Here is a 26690-nt window from a genome sequence, read left to right on the forward strand (position 1 = left end):
ATGTCAGTTTCATTTCTGAAGAGGTCAGAAAGGACAAGTAGGCAGCAGGCAACAGAAGCAGCAGCTGTACTCCCCTGATTTCCTTCTTTTAATTTCCAAAGAGCAGCAGGAGTCATGTCCACCCTTCAGAGGCCCCAGGGCATCACCTCCAGCCTCTCCCTCCAGCTCCTGCGTTGGGGAGGAAATTAAAAGTATGTAGGCTGTGCCACTGTGCCTCAGGAGCCACAGTGTAACACTGAGGCTCCATTCTTCCAGGGTTCCAGCAGGAGAGAACCCCTGACACCCTGTGAGAAGTGCAAATCAGAGTGGCTGACCTCAGAAAAGCAAATTCCTGCTCAAATGAGGAGGAGGGCTCTGCCTGTAATTTACTGAATAGGACAATTCCCCTTCCAGATAGTCAGCATTTTTTGGAAAAAGCATTCTTTCCATGTCAGGCAAGAACCAGCCTTTAGTAAAACACTAGTTTCTCTCAAGAGTCACAAATGCTGATACTTTGATGATAGGGACATTATTCCATAATACATGAAACACTTTTTTTTTTAATGATGATCATTATTTTATCACATACAGGTGATATATAGGCTTTGACCATAGAGGCTGCTTTGAATTTTCAGGTTTGCAATTGTGTTTCTATTTCAATGCTCCAAGCAATGAGCTGTGTCCTGCTGCCTCCTGGGTAGTACCACACAGCTTTCCAAAGCACGGAGTAGTCACTGAATGGGGCCTCGTTTTAAATCTGTTTGAAAATGCACTTTGAGGAAAGAACATTTAAGGTCCAGTGCTTTAATTTGCAGTGTAGTTTTACATCATTTGAGGCCAAAGTACTTAGTTCAGAACCATGTCTCTCCAAAGTTTGAGGACATGGATACAAGGACAAGATTTGGCCTCCTACAGTCTTGCCTGTAAAAAAATCCATTAGCAATGATATCTGATCATTCACGTGTTTAAATCTTACTGGGCTAAACTAAACCCTATGGACATCAGTGCTGGGTGTGTTCTCAAAAAAGCCAGTGGCGTTACTCCTGGAATATCCTTTGTGTCCTAAGATGGTGTTTTCAACAGGACACATTCCTAGGCCTGTGAGTGACAATTTGTTTCCTGAAATCAATTTTAAATGTATCACTGGGAAAATAATTGACATAGCACCTCTAAGGAGTTACTTTAAGGAAACTTCACACCTCTATCATGAAGATACTAAAGTCCCATTTTCTGTTCAGTCTCTGCTGTATTTAATGAGCAGTATTCCATCAGTGTAACAGCACACAACAATGCCCATAATGCACTAACAATTATCACATTATGGAAATATGCTGAGTGCTGAGCAAAGAACTGCATCTCATCAGGAATACCGGGGGGAAGCTGTGGTGGTCAGAGGCTGAACTATGTGAGAATGACAAGTCCTCATTCCCAGATGTCCTCACCATGCAGGCTGGGAGTGCCATCTCCTGTCCTCACCGACAGAGCAACACACCTGTTGTCCTGAAGTGCTGCCAAGCCAAGACCCTGCAAGGGGGACTTGACTCTGCTGAAGCTTTGTAGCATTGCTGCTAATTAAGGGCGCGATGGAACCTTCCCTCAGAAACCAGATCTTTAGGTTTTACGACAAAAATCTTGATTACAGAACCTAAGCTGACTTTTCAGATCCTAGAATAAACTTCCAAGATGTATTTACTTATTTTAAGCTGTAAAGGATTTTAAACCATAGAGGCTCGCTGTGCCATTTTATAGTCACTTTGGGGAGTACAGCTGCAGCTAATTAGCTTAAAAATCCCACCATACCTTACACATACGCTCAGTTTCTGCAGTATTAATTTCATTGGAACTACTCATGTGCATAAATTAAGCGCATGCTTAAATATATGGAAAATCTGAGCTCAAATGTCTAGAAAATATGTTCTCCAAATGACAAGTATGCCTTAAAAAAATAAATCATCATGGAAGGCCTGCCAGACAGGGAATCCGGGACCTGTCATGATGCAAACACAGAACAGTTTTTGTAACCCAGTATATATTGCAAGTGAAAGAAACATGCAGGATGGGGTGAAAAAAGGGGATTCAGTTGCATGCAGTCTAATTTCAAGTGTGTAATTATGGTCCTGTTTTCTTTGGCCTAAAAAAGAAAAAAAAATCAACTAACCTCTGCTCACCTCCACAAACCCAAACTGCATACAGCTCAAAAAGGGTTTTGAAGCACAGGACATGGGAAGGGAAAAGGGCTGAATATTAGAGATGTGCAAGTCATTACTGACAATTTCAGGGCTATTCACCACACCACTAGGAAAGCATTCAGCCTGTAATGTTACTGGAACGTTCAGCTATGACAGAGAGTAAGGAATCCCATCTTACATGAGCAGTCAGTCAGCTCCTCCTCCTCAGACCCGAAGAGAAGCACCACTCATCCCTTGATAGAAGATGAACTGACAATCCCTAGTGATATTCTGGCTGCCTTCTCTCCAGAGAGAAGAACTGACCAGACTCCCCAGCAGCTGCTGCCTCTCCCCTCAGCCCAGAGAGCTCCATCTCACATCCCTGCCACCATTTCAGACCACCGTTCTCTACAGCTATTGCTGGAAGAGGGTTGTTTTCTGTTGTTTCTGAAAATGTTGCAAAGATAGTACTCCTTACAGAAAATTCCAGGGGGGGTGCAAAGGCCACCAAGCTGCTAGTAGAGTACAAACAACTCACCTACCCCCCTTAAAAAAAAGGGAAAAGGGAAAAAGACTGTTGGGAAGTGAGGAGGGCAGATGAGCAGGCTGCTTGATGAAGGGCAGTAGCAATCCTGGGAGTTTGAATATCAAGACTGATATTAGCCTAATTCCCACCCAAATGATCTCTAGTAGTGGTGTTTCAGTATGCAAATTACAGCTGTGAAAAGATCCTCAGACTGAAACCAACCCTTTTTTCCTCAGCCTTGTTTTGTCCTTTCCAGCTAGATCTATCAGTTGGTGTGTGATATGGTTACAGGTACAAAGATCTTTTTCCTAGCCCTTTTGTTACAGAGGCTTGATTACTGTGAAGGGGTTTCAATGACATTAATGTCCCGGTGCTCAGAAGGCAAAGGCTGCCTTTCAACAGAACAAAGCAAACAAAAACCAAGAGCTGTGCTGGAGGAGAGAGAAGTGCTGCTTCTGCCGGAGAGGCTCAGTTAGATACAGGCGGTGGCACACCGGGGCGTCGAGTTTGAATGATTTTTGGCTTTGGAGAATTCTTTGGGTCCTCATCTTCTTCCATGTCGCTGTCACAAACGTGCACTACCACACTGGGAGTGGACTCTGTTCCTGCGTGCAGCTCGTATTTCTCTCCTGGAAGCAGAGAAAAGCAATCACATCAAACCATGGCAATCTGAGTAGCAACACAGTCCGTGGCACTCCTGGAGTGCAGAACACTCCACACCTGGGGAGGGAACTGAGTGTATGCTGCTCCTAAATACAGGTGAGCACCAGCACGGCTGGACTCTGTCAGCTGCCACAACACATCCTGGGGATCCTGCCCCTGGAGGCAGTTTGATCCCAGGTCTATAAAACATCATAAAATACACACATCCTCGTGTCTGTAATGGGTTTTGGTACTAATATTGGTGGCCAATGGCACTGAAATAAACCCCCAAAGTAGGCAGAGGAAGAAGAAAGAACACAGAAGTTCAGGCTTAAAAAGATGAACTGGAACCCAACCTATCCAACCTGTGGTCTGAAGTTATTTCATACCTGTTAGGCTGGGGTTATAATTTATTTTTGCTGTGGCTTTCCTTCAGTCCCGTTTAAAGCCCAGTTGTTGCTCTTATATTTCAACACTTAATCTAATTTCTCCAGAAATAAATTCACCCATATCTCTGCTGCAGACAGATTTTGAGTTTCAAAGCTCTTTAGCTGGGGCTGTAACGAATTTTGTCTCTACAGATGAGATTACAGAGCAGTCTATAAATGCTCACTAGAGCAGGCTGAACGCCTAAACAGTACATATACTTTCTAACTATCTACATTCCTTATTTAAGCTTCAACACAGTACTCCTCTGAGGAAGATGAACATGGCTTTTTTTTTTTTTCCACAGAAAATATTCTGAATTGGAAAGAACCCACAAGGATCGTGGAGTACAAATATTAAGAGACTGGCCCATATGGGCTTGGGTGGTTACCTACAAAAGTCCATAAGCAAAGGATCAGCTGGTACTGCATGTATTCTGGATTTTACATGGGATACAAGTAGGTATTGGTAATTAAATTGCAAGAAATGAATTTAAGACTTTAAAAAAAAAACAACTTTGCCTGCAAAATCTTTTGAGATGAGGAAGGTGAGGCCCCAGCAAATCCAGCTGGCCTCTGTGGTACAGTGGCTCCTAAATGCTGCACCACTGGCAGAACCCAGCAGTGCCACATGTTGTACCATGGGAGCAAACAGCAGTCCCTGCCTCAAAGCACTTACGACTTGCTTGTGGTACTAATTTGGAGTTTTATTTGTTTGCCACTTTGTGGCTGAGTAATTTATGTGAAAAAGGGGTTTCAGGTTTGGCCCTGCATTAGCACATGCAGTCCTGGGACTGAGCTCACATGCTGTTTGTGCTGACAAATTCCTGGTCCAAATAAGCCTGGGTGGCTTGAGACTAGAGGACACACTGTATTTTTGCCTAAAAACAAGAAGGCAACTAGTGAATAATAGCTATAAGCCAGGCATCTTGCTGTGAGAAATATTTTACTGCTGTGATACCATTAATGTTGATATTTAACTGCTCTATTTTTGGCAACCTTTCCTCTGAATCCAAATCGAGCAAAGCATTACAGGTCTTGCTGATAGGCTAAAATATAAAAAGAGAAATAGCTTGGTTGTGCTGCATTGAGGAATTATATGTTTTTTCTTTGCCCATTTTCCCTGCGGGCCTCAGCTAATTTCTCAGCTCTGGGCTGACGTCAATGCCGCCAGGCAGCACCGAGGGCTGCATTGGTCACTGTCACCGCGGGCGGGCAGCTCCCTCCGCAGTGCTGTCCTCCTACAGCAGCACCGCCCAGGAAATCACACTCACTGCCCTCTTAAAAGGTAATAATGCCACTTCAAATGCCACATTCTTTTACTGCTCAAATCCCTCCCAGAAGGACTCACTCTTTCTGCTGAAAAAGAACAGTGAAAAAAGTACAGACGCAAGGAAAAATATTCAGATGCCTCTGGCACAAGTAACTGCAGCAGCAATTAATGTCACTTTGCAAACCAAAATGTGATGCACTCATAAATTAGGTTTTTAAGGCATAGAGTTATTTCTGAGCATAAATGAACTGCAGACTCTGTTCTGTAAGCAAACAGCACAAAACCTTTTCATGGCTGAGTTAGGAACAGGACAGCAATAACTCTGGGACTTTTGTACAGCCATATCTTGTTCCAAACGTAGTCACTGTTTGCAGAAATACACTAAGGTGACAAGCACAAAATAATCCAATAGATACAGCCAGATTAGCCCTTCCCTTCCACTGCTTCCTTGTTTCTTTGGTTTTTTTTCTTTTCTCTTAAACACAATTTCTGGCATTAAAAAAAAATAAAATTAATGAGCTAAGTCTGCAGCAGTTCAGCTACTGAAGCAATGGTTGAGTCACTGGAGTGACAAGACCTAGGTTGTTACAAGCTATGAGTAGCAAGTTGAATTAACATAGGTAAGACTCACCAATTTCTGTAATACCACCCAAGCATTTCTCCAGTGGCTGTCTCTGACATGGCCTCTTCTGTGTTCCCAGGCCCTACACTGATCCCTGCTCCTGCTTCTCCTGCTTGTCTGGAGAATTCTTACAGGCTAGCTAAGCCAAAGGATTCTTGGGGACAGAGGCCTTTCTCCTCCAGCTGTCTTTGGCCTATCTCTATCCTGTAATAACAAATTTAAACCTTTACATAAGCTAACAGTGGCAACTCACATAAATTTACTCAGAAAATTATCATAAAATTTGTCAAATATACTCTGCCCTTCAGGGAAGAATTCAGCTATGGCACATCCACTATATTGATTTGTCAATAAAACTTTCTGATAAGCCCCTGAAAACAGCAGTGATTCCTCTCTAACCATTTGCTTTGCGTAAGATAACCAGTAAGAATTTGAAGTCTTCTCCCTTATCAATGAGCACAGCTGCTTTTATGTCACTGGGCCCTACTTTTTGTGACCACATGAGCCAGGAGTAAACCCACAGCCTTGGGTGATGCAAGAAAGATGAGCACAGAAGCAACTTATGATATTTCAGAATTAAAAATAATGGTATAGGATTTTCTATCCCTTTGTGAGTCAGTAGTCTGACCTTTCCTTGATGGTGCAGTTCCTGTCTAGCAGGGCCCTTTTGTCCAGCAAAGATCACGCTCATATACATAAAGAATAATGTAAAAATGCTAATGATAATGTGTAGCTACTTCATCCCCAATTCAAACTCATGAGCAAAGGTTAATGAGTTCAGAGCTGCCCATTTCATGTAAATGTGGCATTAGCATCATGAAAATACCTTCCACTTACAGTCCCTTCACCCAAGTGCTTTACAAATAACAGGATGAAAATAACAGGAGGTCCTTTGTATGGATGCATGTTTGTGACAGAAGAGCTACAGCCCATCCCACAAAATACCTCCATAAAACACCTCTACAGCACAAATCTGCCACAGCAAAGTGCAGGAGCTGCTCCCTGGAAGGCCATTACTCATGTAAGAGCTGGGCACCGTCCTCTCCCAACCAGAGGAAAAGTTTTCTCTTACTAGGGGCAGGGTACAGCTCTCCTGTACCCTGCCCCTGGAAAGGAAGGGAAAGGCAAAAGCACCCACAGAACAGCAGGGAGAGGAAAGACAGAGGTGAAAAGTTTTGTCTATCACCATTTGTTTGCCCCTGCATCCCCTTTTAATCCTCCCTGGGAGTCATATGAAGTATTTAGTATCTCCTTTGACTCAGTGATAACAAACATGAGAATTTGAAAACACTTGGGCACAGAAAATCTGCCTTGAGATGGTTTGAAATCCCTATCTATGTATGGCATTTCCTGGGCAGGGTCCTGGTCTCATCCGTTTTCCCCTCCCCTAGGGAAGGGTAAGCCAAACCCAGGGCAGAGCAGGGGCTGAGGCTGGCAAGGGGAAGTCAGGGTGGCACCTGGGATCCTGGGGAAAGGCACTCTGGAGTGCAGAGTTAGAAATGAGGGGGTACAGGGCAATCTGTTGTGAAGAATGAGGCAGTGGGGGAAGGAGAGCAGATATAGGCAGGCTGGGGAGTGGGAGGGACTGCTTTCCAGAAAAGAAAGAGCATATTCTAGTGCCAAGAGGATAGTTTGCAAATCACTGCACTAATAAATGGCAAACAGCTGCCTGTCCTTTGAGAGGAGCAGCTCTGCTGTAGACACAGGCTGGACCTGGAGACTCCCTCTCCCTCCACTTTGCAAAGGTTTCTCACATAAAATATGTCTGCAATGTGGGGTGGTTGTTTGATTGTTTACCTGTCAGGTCCAGGTTGTATCCTCACCTGGCCTAACCTGGAGCTAGCTTTTTCCTACAGGAATGCTTGCAACCTGCCAGGCTGTTCTGTAGTCCAGGCCCTGATGTCTGCACATCTTCATCAGCATATCAAACTGCTGAAAGTTGTCTTGACAGTGGGAGTGTTTTCCATCAAACTGATTAACAATTGCACTCCTTTATTTGCAATATATTGAAAAGATTGTAGGCTGGTGGTCAGCACCAGGCACAGTCATGGTTCCTGCCTGTTCATGCCTCATTTAAAGCCTAATTTCTGCATCTGTAGAAAGTGAGAATATACATCAATCATCCAGGAACTTAATTAAATATGCCACGACCTTCCCTAAGGAGTAAATGCACCCTCACCGATCTCAATTCCATGTGAAGAGGTCAAAACCAGCTTCCTTTTGAGCACAGAAAGAAATCTGTTCCATTAGATCCCCAAGATGCCAACCTGTCACTGCTGCAGCTAAAACACCTGTCCAAAACTGCTGGCACGTGGCAAATCTGTTAACTCACTTCCAGCATACTCCTTACACTCTGGAGCAAATCTCCCAACATTCTGCAACCAGGGACAGTTTTGGTGTCTAATTTTATGGCTATGATGATTATGGCACCATACTGTGGCAGGAGATGACCCGGATTCAGGGAATGGGAAAGGAGCATGGGTCTGTGTCCAGGTGGTACATCTTGCATTTCCAGTGAAGTAGGACAATAAAACTCATCTTATGCTGAGGGCATACAAAGACACTGTTCACTATTTAGAAGCACTAATGAGTCTTCCTGGTCCTCAGATGCTTATTATACCAAATGACTGCATTTAATACAGAAAAGATTCCTCACAAGTTAAAGACATGGAAGTCAGATTCTAACACTCAGTTCTGTAAACAACTGTGCCAAGTGCGTATTTTTCGACAGCTGATAAGCTGTAGTTACATTTTTAAATTGTGTTTTTGAACGAAAAAAAATCTCTTCTCTGAGGCTACCAATGCTTTTTGATGTCCAGCAGTGTTTTACTGCTGCAATACTGAGAAATGAGTGTTAGTGGGATTTGTTTTTCAATGAAATTCTAAACATAGTAAATGCACAACTGAGAACAGCAACACTATTTTAAACCCGCCGCTGCAGTTAACTAAAATTGATCCCTCTAACAAGTGCTAAAAATAGAAAGAAGAGAGCACACAATGGCTTTTCATATTGCTCCCTGCAGGCTCCTTAAATCCGGGTGAATTTGACCTTCACGCAAAGCTGTCCCAGAGTGTGGGACAATGAGTGATATTTCACATTCCACTGCTCCAGAACAGGAATTGATTTATTACCCAGCTAGCTCGGGAATTCGTTTACATGTTTCCATTTATAACACTGCTGCATCAAAGGGGAAAAAAAAAAGGAGGTTTTTGGTTTTTCTTTTATTCAGCATTTTAGAAGCCAAGTATCACTCCTGGAAATAATAATATGCAATATTGTATGAAGTCTTTCCCCTGACTGCCTTTTTCCTGATGAAGGGGAAAAAACCATAGGAATCTCCTGATGTGTATTTTCCTCTTGTGAGAGATCCCATCTGAAAAAGACAGGAGATAATCCTGCAAACCTTGTGAATCAAGAAACATCCTTCTGGACCCCATGCACTCCAGCTCTGAGTTCCTTTGGTGCAGTTGCACAAAAGCCCCAATGATTAGATGTCTGCAATTGGAAGCTGCTCTCAGAGCGAGCAAGCAGCATTCCCAGTACAGCTGGGGAGAAAACAATTCTCTCATCCCACAAGAATTTCAAAAATAAACTGCTAAATTTTCATGAGCTCACCCCCACAATTGTTATTAGATTGGATATGAAATATTTTATTTTGGTATGAAGGTAATTTAATAGGCTATTTTTTCCTTGCAGCTTATGAATGTAAATTAGATTAATTTGTAAATGATACTGCTTGGACCTGAAACTGGAACCTTTCTCATTTTGAAAATTCTAAAACAGGATGCTTTAACAGCTTTGAAAGGAAACTATTTGTAAAGATGACTTAATTAAATCAAAAGTAACCCTCTCCTATGTAAAGTTTTGGTTTTATCAGATGTGCATTTTCCAAGGGAAAGCATTGCTTGAAAATCCCAGCTGGCTGCAACTCCTGGCGTTACCTGAAGATGGGAAGATGGAAGAAAGCCTGGATGCATTATCCATTGACATTTATCTTGTGCTAAGGGAGACTACAACTTATCCCATTCCTCCTGCATCAGGAAATGAGCATTCCTAACAGAGCAACCCCACCGGGACTGGGGACAGTAGTTCTCTCTCAGTGAACAATGTGAGAGATTCTCCACTCCAGTGAATGTGCACTTTTTCAAGTGAGAAATCCCCACCTTGGAGTGCAGAACTGAGCAGATGTCATGGACAGCAAAAACTCCTTACATCCACAGCCAAACATCTATCCAGTCTCCACCTAAACCATCAGCTGTGTCATCCAGACACAAACCTCAGCACACTAAATGGTGTAAGCAAAGCTTTGATCAGCTCTCACAAGCTGCAGGTAACACACAATTCTGTGCCTAGACATGGCAAAACTCATTCTGAAGCAAAGAACCACGTGACATGCATCAACTGAAATCCAAATTTTAATGCAACTTCCAGCTGTATGCCAACTCCCTCTACAGTTATTATCTACACTGGAATTTTTTGTCTGCTTTTCCTGCCACGTTTTCACCCAAGGACCACAAGCTTACCTGGTCCAAGCTTAGAAACTGCATAAAGGAGGTCGTAGTTGATGACAGGTGTTGCATCATCTATTGGTTGCCACCCTACAGGTGGGGAGGCTGGAGGCGAGATGAGAAACTGTTTTGCAGGCTGTGGTGGTGCCAAATGAAGCTTGTCTCCATCTGTCTCAGAGGTCTGAATCTTTAAAGCATAACAAAGACACTGTTTAGTACAGGAAAGAATCACAGAATGGTTTGGGTTGGAAAGGACCTTTAAAGGTCACCTCCTCCAACCCTCCTGCCTTGCTCAGAGCCCCATCCAGCCTGGCCTTGAATATTTCCAGGAATGGGGCATTCACAACTCCTCAGGGCAACCTGTGCCAGTGTTTCACCACTCCTACTTTAAAAGATTTGTTCCTTACATCCAGCCTAAAGCAACCTTCTTTTAGTTTAAACTGCTTTCCCCTTGTCATATTGCAACCGACCCTGCTAAAAGATCCATTCCCACCTTTCTTGTAAGCCACCTTTGAGTACTGAAAAGCCACAGTGAGGTTCTCCTGAGCCTTCTCTTCTCCAGACTGAACACCCCCAGTTCTCAGCCTGTCTCCACAGCAGAGGGGCTCCAGCCCTCTGAGCATCTTTGTGGCTTTCTCTGGCCTCATTCCAACAGGTCCATGCCCTTCCTGCATTTGGGAACCCAGTGCTGGACACAGGACCCCAGGTGGGATCTCACCAGATCAGAGGCACGTCCCTCAGCCTGCTGGTCATACTGTGGGTGATGCAGCCCAGGATATTTGGGGTGCCAGGGCACATTGTCCAGCTTCTGATCCGCACAGGATGGCTAAATGGAATGACTGCTCAAATCATACCCTTCTCATCCCAAATGCCACCCAGACAGGGTTTCAGCATAAGTCTCAGAAGAGAAGGCCTGGAGCTGAATTTCATCTCAGCCTTACAGATGGTGCCTCTGCAGTAAATGCACAGTGTGGGGCTGTGACATCAGCAAAGCTACAATGTCTGTGCCTCTTGTGTACGTTCTTTCAGGAAAAAACGCAAAGGTTTGATAGACCCAGCTGCTAGCTCAGAAATTTTTGAGGCTGTAAAGGTACTGTTGTGATCTGGTCTAAATGCCTAAGTAAAAAGTGACATCACACAAGTAACGCCTGCACCAAGGCCTTGTAAGTAACTTCAGAAAGGTTTCTATAGATTTTATTTCTTTAGTTGAAGTGAAAAAGGAATCTACGATGTTCCTTAGTCATTTGCAACTGAGTGCCCTTATTTTATATCCATCTTGAATTATCTACTTTAATTCCTACTCTTTTCTAGTATGTTAAAGAAGCCTTGATATAAATTAATTGTAGTGCAGCCATACCTAAGCAAGGTTACAACCAGCTCGAGCACAATAAACTCTATTTCCATGACAGCAAATATGGGGTTTGCAAAGAACCAGTCTGAATCTCTCAACTCCATGCTCCCCAGAACTTGTAGGTCTGGAAGTCGTTATTCAGCCTGGCTGAGGCCAGACACTGCTCCAGACACTGCTGCTGCCACATCTTCACGCCCTGAACACGACTAATAAGCTCTTGTAAGGCTCAGTGTACTGGAGAGCATAGTGCAGGTACCAGAATGGCTCTGCAGGAAATCAGCTTAGATAGGGAGACTAATCACTGTTGTGCATTTTTCTTTTTTTTGTTATCCCAAGTTTTCAATTAGCCTCCTGAATGTACAGTTAGAATGAAACCATTCTCAGTTCTGCCTAACTGCAGGTTTTGAAACCTTTCAGAAAATTCAGAGCTAGATTTAGGAGATCAGGGCATAGACAATGGGATTGAGGCAGATTCTTAACACCTAAATCCAGCTGTAAGATCTTCTGAGCTCATCTAACTCATTAAGCACATTGGTTTTTTTCACAGCTGTAGCTTCCCATCTTCCTGTGGTTCTGCTCCTGCCTAGGCTCAAAACAGTTCCTATTCTGACCAGGATGAAGAGGCTCATAATTTAACACTGTGTGTTTGCTTGATACCTTGAAGTGAGCCAGCCCTTATCCTCAGACCTCTGAAGGGCCAAGCTGGCAGCTCAAAGCACACCTATATTGCTTATAACCACTAGTGGTTATCTCACAAGCCACAGTGACCACATCAATTTATTAAACTGCATTCAGAAGAGGTGGTGGTTGGGTTCTCAACCTCCTTCAACTTTCTCTATCCTAGCTGAGGCCCAGCCTGCTGTGGGAGATCTATGTTCTTTCTCCCTTGGCCAAGGAGAAGTGAACACCCACCTGACAGTTCCAATAGATGGATATAATCACCTACAGCCCAGGCTGGGAGTGTTTTTCTTCCCCTACCTTCTTCCTTTGACTTGGACTAAATAAATTCCTTTTAGAGAATTCAGTATTTGTAATTCATGTATTCAGTAAGGAAAAGCCAAAAAGGCAGGAGGAAGCCTGACTGTGACTCAGGGTGGCAGCCAAATACGTAATCCAGTCCCACCTTTTTTATTCACTCGGATTCTTTACATTAGCACTTTCTTGTAGTTAGTTAAGAGAGTTACCCACAGACAACACCCAGTGTTGTAATTCACCTCTCAGATACATAATTCTGTGTGTTGGATGAGCAACTTTAGTCCTAAGTGGTCTTTTAAATTTACTGCAGACCCTCAGGGCAGAAACAGCTCAGTCAACACAAGGAGGTTTAAGTAATCTTCTATCAGAGAGATTGGGCATGGGAGAAGCCTTTATTACTTTTATTCAGTGTTAGTGCATAGCTTTTAAAGAAATATTGCACAGAAACACAAAAGTAGATTCCAGATTTCATTACCTGTGCAAAATACAACTTTAACTTCTTCCCTCTGAACTGTGTTTCATGCAGCTCTATTCTGGCACGAGCAGCTGATTTGGGACTGCTGAAATTTATCCGCACACGCCTGAAGCTTTTGAACAGCTGGAATGTCACGCAGTCATCATAGGCACGGAACAAACCTTCAAATTTCTCCTGCAAAGCAAAAAGAAATAATGCTGAAGATTCACTTTGTGCTCTGTCACATCAGTCTGAGTCAAACAACAATCTGAAACTCGACAGTTGTTTAAGCAGGAGGTTTCAGCCTGTGGCCTTTGGGGACAGGTGTCCGTAGACAAATAAAGGCTCTGTGAAAAGAAATTAAGGGAAGCAATGGTCTGGTAGTGCTGAACTCTGCAAAGGATTTAGGGGAAAAGGTCTTCAAATTGAGAACCCAGCAGCTATTGAACTTCCCTTAAAAGTTGAGCAAACCTATGACAATGACATGAAATGAAGCTGAAAGGACACATGACTGAAAACACCAGACAACAGTGGGCTCATCTGCACAGAAGCAACCATTGTGCTGAATTACAGTGGAGTCAGCAGACAAAGGCTGCAGCTGAGGCTTACATCCACATCAGCACTGCAGGGTCATTTTGTATTGCATGATATGTTTTTCTGGATGTTTTGTCATAGATACTTAAGAGAATACACACTTGTTCTTTGAGAGGTCCTGCAGCATCTGGAAACAAATTGGACAACTGAAAACAGTGATCTGTCTGAAAGAGAAACTTCAGGCTTCAAAATGTTTAGCTGTAGAAATACGTTCCAAAGCTCACAACAAAAACAGGGATATTTTAGCATTGTAAAAGGAAGGTCTGAAGTTTACCACACCCATGGACTTGGAGATGAACAGAAATTCAAGGCACTTTGGCAGCCTTGGAGGCTCAGACTCCATGATTTCTCTGCAAGCTGTGAGCACACAGAGGACTAAGTTCCACACCATCAAATAAACCCAAAGTCCTTAAATCAATTCTGACACTTGCACAGGTCTTTTCATTCAGACAAACACAGATTCATAAAATGCCAAAGCTGAAAGGGGGCAGTTATTATTTAGTCCAGCCTTCATGTTTACTCAGTTTTCAGACTGCTATCCAGTGAGTCACAAATCAAATCTGAGCATTTTAGCTACTGCAATCAAGACGAAGTTTTGTAAGATAGAGAATCAGCCAGACCAAAGCCCCTGCTTTTAGGAGTGCTTTATTCTGGAAAAAAATCACTGGTAAGATGATTTGCCACACCATTTCATATACACTGAGGGCTGTTATGTCAGGGTTTGTATAATTACAATAACCTAATGTATATTGACAATAACCTGATGTAGATGCCACATCCCTGGAAATGTTCAAAGCAAGGTTGGATGGGGCTTTGAGCAAGCTGGTCTAGTGGAAGGTGTCCCTCCCCATGGAGGGGAATTGGAATGAGATTATCTTTAAGGTTCTTTACAATTCAAACCATTTCAGGATTCTGTTTTCTTTGCTATCTCTGTAAGTCCTCACATTTTTACATGATTTAAAATACTTCTTTGTTTCTCATCCAGAAAAACAATTTCTTTTCCCTTACTGTGGATAACAGACTACAGAAGACAAAAAAGAAAATGCAATTTATGTAATCTCATCAATACTTCAGTTCTCATCTATTGAGCTTACCTGCAAAACAAAGAATTCAGAACTTCTCAGAAAAGTTCATCCAGAAGCACAGTGCAGCTGCATCAGGGAGCACTAACAGCACCGTGGGAGTAACTACTGTCAGAGTGGGACATTTACTAAGGAGTTAACAGGGAAGCAGCCCAGTTCCACAGGTAGGGCTGTGACACCACGGTGCATGTGCCCGGTCTCCTTTCATTCACTGCCAGCTCTGTGGTCTTCCTCCCCATAACTGATATTCCATTGCTGGCACCCTTTCAAAGGAACCTCCCTATGGTCTATTAAGCGTTCATGATTTTCATTTCATTCTGCCTGACTTCACTCACCTCTTCCTCTCACTGCAGATACTTTGGAGGAATGAAAAAGGAAAAAGAAAAAAGGGAGGTGAGAGCTCTGTGGTTTGGCAGAGGCTGACTAAAGGCATGCAGCAATCCCAAAAACACTTGAAGTGCATAGGTTTGTACAAGCAGGTCTAGTCTTACCACCCAATGTCCAAATTGTTACACCTCAGTTATGCTTTTTATCTGCTTTGCTTATATTTTTGAAAATTCCATTTTCCTGAGCAGAAGCCTACATCCAGTGGCATTTGTATAAAGGTCAGCCAAAAGCAGCAGTCATCTCAGTCCTGTCCTGATTGGAATTTTGATGCTACAACCTTCACAATGACCAGGGAAAAAGGGCTGGGGGAAGGGAGAAAAAGGGACAGGGGCCCAGTGTCTGTGTAAAGTAGGACTCACACAGCATTCAAAAACATAGCTAATTAAAGCTTGTGTCTTCATGTTGGCTTTATTACCTACTTCAGACCTCTTCAGTACATTTTTTAAATGAAATAAAGAATTTTAAATACATATTAGTGGGGGACTTGGCAGTGCTGGGTTAAATATATATAATGATCAAGTCTCATAAATCAAAAATTAGGAGCAAGGTGAACATTTCCCAGTAGTAGCTCAGTTTCTCTACAAGCCGACAATAAAATTCATCATATAAAAAAAAGTTTCACCAAGAGTGGAAGGAACCATGCATGGACTTGTGTGGACACTGGGAAGTATCTATTCCTACTGACTATTCATTAATAAAGAGATGCTCCGTGTCTGGATGCAGCAATCAGGGCTGTGTGCTTGCCCCCTCTGTAACACAACCCGGAGCCCAGATCTTGGTGAGGGACCTAACACAACACTAGGGAAGACACAATTTCAAACGTGGGCGCAAGAACACTGAGCACAAGGAATGTGCTGGGCACATCCCTGGGCTACACTGAGACTCACTCTGATTAGGCACTGAAAGGAATAGATGGAGAACTGCAAAAACAGCTGATTAAGTCCTGGATGCTGTTGCCACTACGGGAGAACTTTAAAGCACTATGGACTTTATTCTGCTTGCTTTTCAATTTTATACTGGCACAGCTTTAGAGACCCAGCCTTGATTAATGCTCCTGAAAATGCTGTGGGGAGGAGGGAAATCAAGCCCTGTATTTGTTATTATTAAAGGGCAGTCTATCCACAGTGGGGGCACTTCCACTGCACTGACTGAAACTGCAACTCCCATTAAAAAGATTCATACATCTGGATTTTTTTACGTTTTCAGCTGATAATAATAATGACCTCAGCAGAGGTCATTAATCATCAAATGAAGTTAATGGCCCTCAGCTGCATTTTGAGCCATCCCCACTCCTCCGAGCTTGATATCAATTCCCAGGAAAAGCCTTATGCCTTAATTGCTATTGCCTGTGACTTCTAATATCTGCTGAATGCACTCATCTGGATAAAAGTCTTTCAGAGTCATTCCAATCTATAAGAAAATTTATCATATACATTATAAAGACCTAAGAAAATTCTTTCCCTTTCAAGTTTTGTGGATAAATTATTCAAGACTCATAATCCTCTCAATTCGAGACTTTTAAAGTGCTTTTAGGATTCAGTACTTTTAAATGCTTTTAGAAAGTAAGTCTTTGAACTTTCAGAGCACTTTGAAACTTGTGTGGAAAAAAAGGAAACATCCAAAGTTAAGCAGCAGTGTTGCTATTCTTAAAAAGTCAAAATGTAGAAAGTCATGAGTTATGCATTTATTTCTGGGATTTTGGAGTGTCTTCATCCATCCCAAGTATGTCTCAATGAGGCCCAATTAATGCTCTGGAAGATATGAGCAACCTTTACTTCCCCAGGTTCCCACTTCTCCCTCCTGGGCCTCGTGCCCTCTCTTCATCTCATTATTCCTTTGCCCAACACTGGGCACCTTTCCCCAGTTCTTTCCTGTCACCTTCTGTCAGCTCCCATCACTTAGTGCCTCTAGCAGTTTCCAAAGTTCTTTTCTGTTTGTTTTCTAAATTAATGAAATTAGCACAAAGTAGGACCATACTAATTAAAGCTGCTGATTACTCCAGTTTGATGGTTATCATTTAGGACAGCCAATGCTGAGAACAAACAGAGCAGCATGCAAGGAAGAAATGAGCACTGGAGTGACAGACAGGAGCTAAAAGCCTCTGAGGACAAGGGCAAACCTATGCCCTCCTTGAATCAAAACTATTTCTAGCACTAAATGGGAGCTCATCTGGGACCAAGACCCTGCAAGTCACATGGTGACAGAGATCAGTGAAATGCAGCCATGGGGAGGTAAACAAGATGCTGGGTATATTTGGAAAAGTATTTCCAGTAAAGCAAAGACAGTATTAAGAGCATTGTATGGAGCACTGTAGCAGCTCATTAAAAATGCAGGGTTTGTTGCCTGTATCCTAAGCAGATTAATGGAAATAGGTCCAGATAAACGTTACAGGGAGGTGCTGGAATGAGTCCAGAGAAGAACAACAGAGCTGGGGAAGGGTCTGGAGCACATGTCTGATGAGGAGCAGCTGAGGGAGCTGGGAAAGGGGCTCAGCCTGGAGAAAAGGAGACTCAGGGGGAATATTCTGACTCTGCACAACTCCCTGACAGGAGGGGGCAGCCAGGTGGGGGTCGGGCTCTGCTCCCAAGGAACAAGCAACAGGACAAGAGGACATGGCCTCAAGCTGAGCCAGAGGAGGTTTAGGCTGGACATTAGGAACAATTTCTTCACTGAAAGGGTTGACAGGCATTGGAACAGATTGCTCAGGCAATTGGTGGAATCACCATCTCTGCGAGTGCTCAGAAGGCAGGTGGATGTGGCACTTGGGGACATGGATTAGTGGTCATCACAGCAGTGCTGGGTTAATGGTTGAATTTGATATCTTACAGGTCTTCTCCATCTTTAACCATTCCATAATTCTATGAATTAACAACGTACTAAATAAGAAATTTAAATGCTTGGCTTATTTAGCAAAACAAAACAAAGCCTGAGAGGAGATGGGACGGACAGTCATCAGTAATTTACCAGAACTGTTCAGAGCAAGGACAAATCACACTGTATGGTGTAAATCTAAAAGACTACATTGGCATAAAATGAGTGGAAACAATTGGCATAAATAGGTTTAGTCTAGAAGTTAAAGAAGGTTTCAAACATCAGAGTAATGATCCAGAAACAATGTTCCAATTACAGCAGTGGCAGCAAATTATTTTTTTAAGATTGAATTTGGTTAGTTCATGTGAGGGACTATGACAAAGTATCGACACAATGAGCATTGTAAAACATGACAGCCATAATTAGCAAGTGAATTGGGTTCTGACACAGCAAGTTCCTGTGATTTATTTCCAAACATTTCTTTCATGAATAGCTCCACTGGTATTGTGTTCATTCAGGACAAAAGCCAAGGCCTAATTCAAATCAATGGAAGCCTTTCCACAGACATCAGCAAGCTTTGGATTAGAGCCCTAGAACTCAGAACCCAAATTACATTTTATTATTCAATGTGTTTACACTCATTATCACCCTTGCTACACATTTGATTTAGGATATGGTTGTGATTTAGAACTTTAGCCAAATGCTTTTCCTAGAGTTTTGCAAGCAAATAAAGAAAGTATTTTTCCTGTTTTAATTTTTCACATTCATTCATGTAAAAGATACTCCAAGGAACTAACCACAATAGGGAAAGGGATATAATTCACAATTATGAAATTAGTTTCTCCTGAAATTAGTTCTGTAGTGGATATAAATATCCCTGTAAGACATAAACTCCTATCTCAGAGTTGAATGTATTCTGTTTCCAGACAAGCTACAAAGCTCTCATGAGGCACAAGAAAAAAGACAGAATCTGGTAAAACTGTGGAAGTTGTTCACTGAAGAGTCTTGTAGAAAAAACAATCTAAGAACAGATTAATTCCCTGCTTATACCAAAGAGGATGGGCACACCAGTTACTTCTAGACGGATAAAGGAGTCACTAAGGTGACGCACATTTAACAAAAATACTAAAACAGAAGCCTAAAAAATATGAGCTGAAGTGATTTCAGCATTGAGATATGTCAATGCCATGTGAAGGGTATTGTAATGACCTTGCCTGGAAATTGTGTGTGGCTCTTCTCATCCATGATTAAGGAAGATGGAAGCAAGATGGAAGAGCAACAAAAGACTGCAAGGATGATCAGAGAAGTTGTGAACCTGTCACAGGAGGTGAAGGTAGATGATATCCATCCCTGGAAGTGTTCAAGGCCAGGCTGGACAGGGACCTGAGCAACCTGATGTAGTGGAAGGTGTCCCTGCCCATGGCAGGGGCTGGAATGGGATGGTCCCTTCCAGGTCAAACTGTTCTGGGATTCTGGGATCTTGCCTTGGGAAACAGAACCCAAAGTATGAGGTGTTTCCTGCTGCATCTGTCTGTAAGGAAATCAATAAATAATGTAAAAGGAAAGAGATTAGCAGAATTAAAATAACCAACAGTGTTGGTATTAAACAAAGACTGCCTGTTAAAAGATTTAGACTTAAATTGAGGCAGTTATTTAGCACTAGACCTGAAACATATCAAAATGCCACTGGCCCAGAAATAGAAAAAAGCCTAATTGCTTTGATGAAAAGGGTAAGAAGGAAAGATTAGAGAAGAGCACTATGCATTTCTGTGGTTCTCAAAGACCAAAGGAGAGGAGAGACTAGAGGAAAACAAAAAGAGATCCTGATTTGTCTAATGAAAACTTAAAATAACTGGGTTCATCTGAAGTACTTTTAACAATTATTTAATGATCCACACAAAACAAGCAAGCAGCTTGATACAATTTACACATGAAAATTCCTTAAAAGCAAGAACTCCCACAAGTAGCCAGGGTAAGCAACAGCCTCTTCAAATTCTCTGCTTCTAAAAAGATGAAACTCATTGGGAAATCCTGGTAGTGCATATGAAAAACCACAATTGATTCTCAGTTAAAATTCCAGGAGTGCTATAAATAGAGGAAATATTTTAAACCAGTGATAAATAGAGACTTCCTATGGGCTTGTCCTGCTGTCTTTAAGTAATGGCAGGAGAATAAAGCGAATATTTATCATTTAGAGATCTCCTTAAGGCAAAGGTCTCCAGGTTGTAGCTTTTTATTTCACCTTTCACTGTAGGTAGCTGTAGCTGAGAGTGTGGGATTTTCCTACTCCCTTCTTACAAGAGGGGGAAGGTATTATTTGAATATTCACCCTGAGTATTACTGTCTGAATGTTGGTTTGCAGAAAGTTTCTTCTGTTACCAAATGAAATCTCTCAGCTGGCAACAGGAATGGAAAAATGTGTCTTTCCACCTGTCATTCACCAGGGAACATTTTAAAAGGACATTTCTTCATGTGAGACATTTTGAAAGGGGGGAAAACCAGGGAAAAGTGGCTATTTTGTCAGATAATCAGAATCACAAAGTACTCTGCAATGACCTCCTGGTTACTGTATTGTCTCAAATGTGTTCCTTACCTTGGAACTCAGTGCACAGCCCTGCTGATTTCTTCATGAAGTTGGATTAGAGCATTAAGACAGGGCTGGAAAGAGCTTGGGTTTATTTACATTAAACATGGCAGTAATTAGCATATTCCAAAATTGAACAATTCTCTCAGTACGTGAACAAACCAATCCAGTTTGCTAGCCCAGTCCATTCAGTTTGCTGTTCTATGCTTGGCTTTCTCCTGTTTTCAAGAGGTGGTCAGGTAAATTGTGAATCAGAGATGAAATAAAACAGTAAAGCAAAAAAAAAATTTAAGGCTGGGCTTCAAGATGGGGGGCATTACAAAAAGCATTAAGTCTTGCTCTCTCCAGTAAAATGAAGATTGATTTGCCTGCACTACTGCAATCCTTTTAAAGGGGAGCCTAATACCTTTAAGCTTTACTATGTAAAGAATGCACAGCTTTACTATGTAAAGAATACAAAGAAAGTTTGTATTTCAGAAGTGGTGCTCAGTGGCCTTGTTGCCCTGCAATTTGCAGTGAACCAACCCTAAACAGGAGCACACTGGCAACAAAACACAGCCCTGGCCCATGGCTCACACATCCTGCTGTGTTATCCTTACACACTGGGGCTCTTCACAGGCATCTGCATAGAACTTAGATCCTAAAGGATGCATTGAGTGTTCTGTCCTCCACATTGTGCCAAAATAATTCTGACAGCAGAAATATTTGATGTGATGTTTACTGTTTACAGATCTGTCTTGGTCCAGAGAGTGACTTTGAGAAAGTCTAACAGACGTTACACAATGTTGTAGAGACATTTGTAACTCGTCATCTCTCAAAGAGCCCTGATGGCAAAAGTAGGTCAGGAGCTGGAAGAAGTTTGCTGGTCCCACCTCATGCTGGCAGGAGGAGGCATCCATCCCTCACAGCCCACCACAGCATGAGAGCACTGCAAACATCCTGGTGAACAGAACAACAGAGATGTCCCTCTTGAAAAATCAGCTGAACCAAATAAATTTTCCTTCCTCTTCCAGCTCATCAGCACAACAAAAGGTACAGAGATAATATCTGCCCCAAAGCTTAATGGGAATGCATTCACATTTCGGAAGAGGCTGACAAATGTCAGGGGCACAGAATTCTGCTGCGTTGCCTTTTCTGTTTTTAACCAGCTCACATCCCTGTTTACCTCAATGTGACGCACATTCCTCCTGCTTAGCTCCACTGATCTGGAAACCAAAGGCTCCTTCAAGATGAAATAAATTGTTCCTGTGGCAATGCCAAGTGGCGGGCTGATTATAGTTTGGAGAGTTCTCAATTCAATTTCACACCCAACGATTGAGCTAAAAGAAAAATCCACACTTTACATTTCTTCTTTATAGGAACACTATTATTTTACTGTATCATCAGCCACAGCTTTTCTGAGCACACCATATTTGAAGTACTCCAGTTCCAGATGCTGTATGAGCTCCCTGAAATGCTGGAAGTGCTCTTTCAAACCAGCTGCCAAAGTGCACATTCTATGACCAGATCCATTAGTTTCAACCCCAGTGCTGGGGAGTGTTCTGTAGAGACATCATTCTTTGTTCCCTGAAAAGCTACATTTGATTCCAGTGCTGGCTACCATCATTGTGCAACATCACATAATAGCTGCCTTTTATTTTTCTCTTTTGCATTGTATTTGTCAATAAGAAAAAAAATCAAAGCCTGAACAGATTTGTGGAAGATTTAATGCATTTGTTTTCCAAATAGCAACCTAACATTTTGGCTTGAGAATGGTAAAAATAATGCTAAGAACAAAGACGTGAAAAAAATATTCAGACTGTCCTGAAAAAACTGCCTATTTTTGTTTGCTTTAATATTCCAATTAATAACAGAGTAGATAATATATGTAGTGAACTCCAAGGGGCTCATCTGCACTGGATTTAAGAATGTTCATAGTACAATACCAGCTATGGCTTTTGTCTTGTTCCTGTTGTTAAGCCCAACAATTAATAGGTAGCAAAAGGAACAAATTACTGTGTATATGTTTCTAAAGTTCTTATTATCTTAATTTAGCACACAAAATAAGGAAGAAAAACAACCTTAATTAGTTTTTACCAAAAGCTGCTACATTTATGTTAATAAGGAATGTTCCAGGGGCAGATCTCTGCAACAAAACAGTTGGTGCTGACTTTCTGATCAGGTGCCACAGACTGAATGCCCATTAGCAGTTGGAGCATATCAGGCACACTCCTAGAGTGCATCTTCTATATAAATTTCATCTGAAAGGCATCCAGTTCATGAACTGCTCTGTGATGTGAACAAAAAGCACAGTTAATGAAGAGCAATGGGAAAGTTGCCTCATGAGAATGCCCAGCTCAGACTCAAAATGCTAATGTAGACACAAGCCTTTATTTCTCATAAAAATACTTAGCTGGCACTCCAGGAGAAGAATAAAACACCTCCACAACCAAACTGAAGTGCTAGAGACAATAATAAATAAGGGACTGGTGGTCAAACCTGTGCACAAAACTAGGACTGAAATTATTTGTTATGAGAAGCTGTGTGAAAATTATTCATATTCATAGAACTATAGAATGCTTTGGGTTGGAAGGTACCTAAAAGCTCACCTAGTTCCAAACCCATGGGCAGGGACACCTTCCACTAAACCAGGCTGCTCCAAGCCCTGTCCCACCTGGCATTTGACACTTCCAGGGATGGGGCAGCCACAGCTGCTCTGAACAACCTCTGCCAGGGCCTCACTACCCTCACACCAAAGAATTTCTTCCTAATAACTGTATAAACTTTGATACTGTAAGAAAAGCTACATAAATATCCATCTTATTATGACACTATTTTTCATTGATCCTTGGCAACTGCAATTTTATATCCTCAGGCCTCCTGAGGCCACCCCACCTTCCTGTTTGTGGAGTGACACTGAGGCCAGGATGGACCCACAGCCACAGGGGGAAACCACAGGCTCATGGGAAACCATGGGAATAGAACCAGAGTTTTCCTAACTCATTCTGAATCACTTTATTTTTACACAATCCCCAAATGGAGTATAGAAACCTCAGCCTCTTAAAAAACTGTTACTGAGGCTGTGGAAGTGTCAGGGGACACCTCTGTTGCTGTGATGCAGAATCAGGACGTCAGTGTGCAAAATGCTAAATGCAAGGATGAACTACAATAAAGGCAACACCAAGAGCTGAGAAACTGTCTTATTTATAGTCTTGGAGATGCAATGTTGTAAAACAACCATAAAATGCACACTACTTATTCCCTGACACTGTCAACCCAGTTAAACTAGAAAAATAAACAAGAACAAGCCATGGGACAGTTTAAACTAATAAAATGCTTGCATTGCCCATTCCTGATTTACTATCTTGCCTACAGTGATCAACATTTATAGCATTTCAGCTTTTCTCATCAGTCATGGGGAATGCTTTCTCCCTCTCCTCTCCTCTAAGACTGCAAACTGTACGAATAGGACTAAAAATACAGTTTCAACTTGTCTGGATTTGGAAAGGACACTGACAATTTTGAAAGTGACTATGAAGCAAAAAAAACAAACCAGTAGGAAGCAGAATAGAATCTAATATCATGCAGCTCCATAAATGCTACTTAACTGATGAAAAAGGTACAAGGGGAACTCCTGAACCACCAATGCACATCCTCTCATCATCATCCTCTCTCTACTTCCTCTGCAGCCCACAGTCAGTGACCTCCCCAGTCACAACCAGCAGCACTGTGACCACTGTCTAATGCTGTGCTTGCGCTGTTTGACTGTTCCTTGCTCTTCTCAGTCTGTCCCAACCATCTGTCATTCCCTGTCTTACACTTCGTTTGCAAATTACTCGAGCAGGTCTGTTGTCTGTACGTCTCAGCAGCTCCTAGGAGCTGCAGCCTCTGAGACTGGAGGCTCTTTGTACAGTGAACATAAACCAAGCATGGGAATACTTTGCCTCCAGTCAAGTGGCTGAGTGGAGTCCTTAGCAAACTTACATCCCCTACAAGTAAATGGTGTTTCAGAATTAATGGCATAAACAGAAGTATCAGAGATAAACATGTAAGGAAGTGATAAAAAGGAAACTAAATAAAAAATCATCAGTGAGCTGGAAGAGCAGGAAATGTCCTGTTTACAAATGTGATAAACTGGGGGATATTGACATCACATTCATACACATCATGTATGTCTTTGGCTGGACCAAAGACAAGGAGTGCAGGAGGTGAGAGAAGGGATTCTGGCCCTCTTCTGCATCCAGCATTGAGGACCCCACTGCAAATAGGATATGGACCTGATGGAGCAGGTCCAGAGGAGGCCACATGCTTAGAAGAATGGAGCACATCTCCTTCTGTAGCTTGCCAGTGAAAATCCATGTTCATCATCAATTCTTTATGCATATTTTCTTTGTAACCTAATTTGCTCCTTGTAGTCCTTCCTTCACTAACTGTTTATAAGAGAACAATTGTACTTGATGCATTTATTTGAACAGATTTTTTTTTCTTTTTTAATTATTACATAGTATATAGACTTTCCCCACAACAGGAATCGTGCTAAATATAAAGACGGCAATGTAAATAAATAAATAAATTAATTAATTAATCATTTCAGTTCAGAAAAAGGAATAACTACAAATAACAGTCTGTTCCTCCTAACTTCAAACAGCAGAACTTCCACAGACAAAAATGTTAATGTTCACACATTGCATTGAAAGAGTTATAAAAGACTGCGAGTTTCTCATTCTCCCACATCCACTGATTTGGTGCCCTCAGAGGAGGCTCAAATGAGCTGTAATCCACTGGGTCTAATTCCTCTTAATGCTGTTATCAGTCTGAAAAGTTTAACTGTGAATTTGATTTTGCAGATCGTGGCAGAAAATGATTGGAAAGCATCTCCATAAACAGAGATGATACACTCTTCCCTCCATGCTGCTTCTAGATTGTCACTGGAATCCCCAGTTCAGCACTGACCTACAAAATAACTGAAGATGCCTTCCAGTTTGAATAAACTTCAGTGGGAAAAGAAAAAAAAAGTGCTTGAAACATTTTTACACTTGGAGAGGCTGTCTTCTCCCCCATCAAAGGTCCCAGTTTTTAGAGGATGTCAGGATCTCAACCTGCACAGATGCTGAAATACCAAGGGAACACCACACAGTGGTTTACCTGCCTATTAAAAAGTACTTCAACAGCTATTTTAATTTCCAGTATGCACCACAATACTTAATTAGCCTCTAGAACTTTACAAGTGTTACAGTACCTCATGACATCAAGAATTTAGCACACATCAGAAAATTGAGCTTGTGCAGACCAGGAAAGAGGATTTGTGTGGACTTAGTAAGCAGATTCCAGCAGGCAAAAAGGCTGAGATGACAGATACAGGTTCTGTACTGGGTACAGAAGGGTAGAAAAATAAGTAGAGGTTTCCATCTGACTTAACAGCCACTAGTACCATCCACTTCCAGACAGCACAGGGAATTTCAGTCTTACAGTAATATAATTGTTTTATTAGGCAGACAGAAGGAACCCCAGGGTGAAAAAGCAAATATTCCTGACCAAACTGCTCCCATGTCATTTTTCAACCAACTGGAAAATTTCCAGTTGGCACGAATTCTGTTTAGAAACAAGAATTGGAAAGTAGACTAATCCTATCTTACAGCTAAAACTAGCACTGCTCTTCATAAAAATAATTTTCATTTCCTGATATGAAAAATATATCAGTAACAGCATGATATTAAAAAGATACTGGATTGGGATTATGAAACTGAAGCTGCTGTCCACAGATCCAGAGCAATTGGTGAGAAGGAATGAGCCCTGAGACTGGCAAGCAGAGTGGTAACAAAAGGAGATTTTTTTTCTTTTTATGAACAAGTTTTTTACAAATAAGTAGGACACAAAAATAATCAGTATCCCATTGTTTCTTGCCCTGTGGCACTGTTTCACACTGGCTTTGTGTTGCATTTGCCCTGCAAATGCCCTTGTGCCAGTCTGGAACACTGGAGACAAATGTGCAGAACCAGAGAACATCCAGAGCTGAAAGGGACCCACAAGGATGAACAAAGTCCAACTCCTGGCCCTGCACAGGACACCCCAACAACCCCACCCTGTGCCTGAGAGTGTTTTTCAAACACTGCTTGAGCTCTGTCAGCCTTGGGGCTGTGGCCATTCCCTGAGGAGCCCACTCAGTGCCCAATCCCCCTCTGGGGAATCCCACCTAAGCCTCCCATGACACAGTGCAGACCCAAGGAGTCTGGATTTGAGGTCAAGGAGATTTTTTGGTGCAAATAGATTCTAAATGACGGGAGAAGAAGTGGGATGCCAAATCTGGTGGAAGCAGTTGTTCAAAATAA

At 42.1% G+C, this 26690-nt stretch overlaps 1 protein-coding gene across 3 annotated transcripts in view; it reads right to left on the reverse strand.

Moving 5' to 3' along the window:
- Positions 1-543: 543 nt before the first annotated feature.
- RCAN2 (regulator of calcineurin 2) overlaps positions 544-26690 on the reverse strand; it is an 81315-nt gene continuing 55168 nt past the window's right edge. For all 3 annotated transcript variants that reach the window (XM_031064931.1, XM_005430607.3, XM_005430608.2), the window contains 3 exons: positions 12946-13119; positions 10160-10331; positions 544-3302 (listed from right to left, as the gene is read on the reverse strand). In XM_031064931.1, the coding sequence (XP_030920791.1) occupies positions 3142-3302; positions 10160-10331; positions 12946-13119 (507 nt within the window). In that variant the 3' untranslated portion in view covers positions 544-3141. The remainder of the gene's footprint in view (positions 3303-10159; positions 10332-12945; positions 13120-26690) is intronic.

Source organism: Geospiza fortis, unplaced genomic scaffold, assembly GCF_000277835.1.
Source record: "Geospiza fortis unplaced genomic scaffold, GeoFor_1.0 scaffold52, whole genome shotgun sequence".
Lineage (NCBI taxonomy): Eukaryota > Metazoa > Chordata > Aves > Passeriformes > Thraupidae > Geospiza > Geospiza fortis.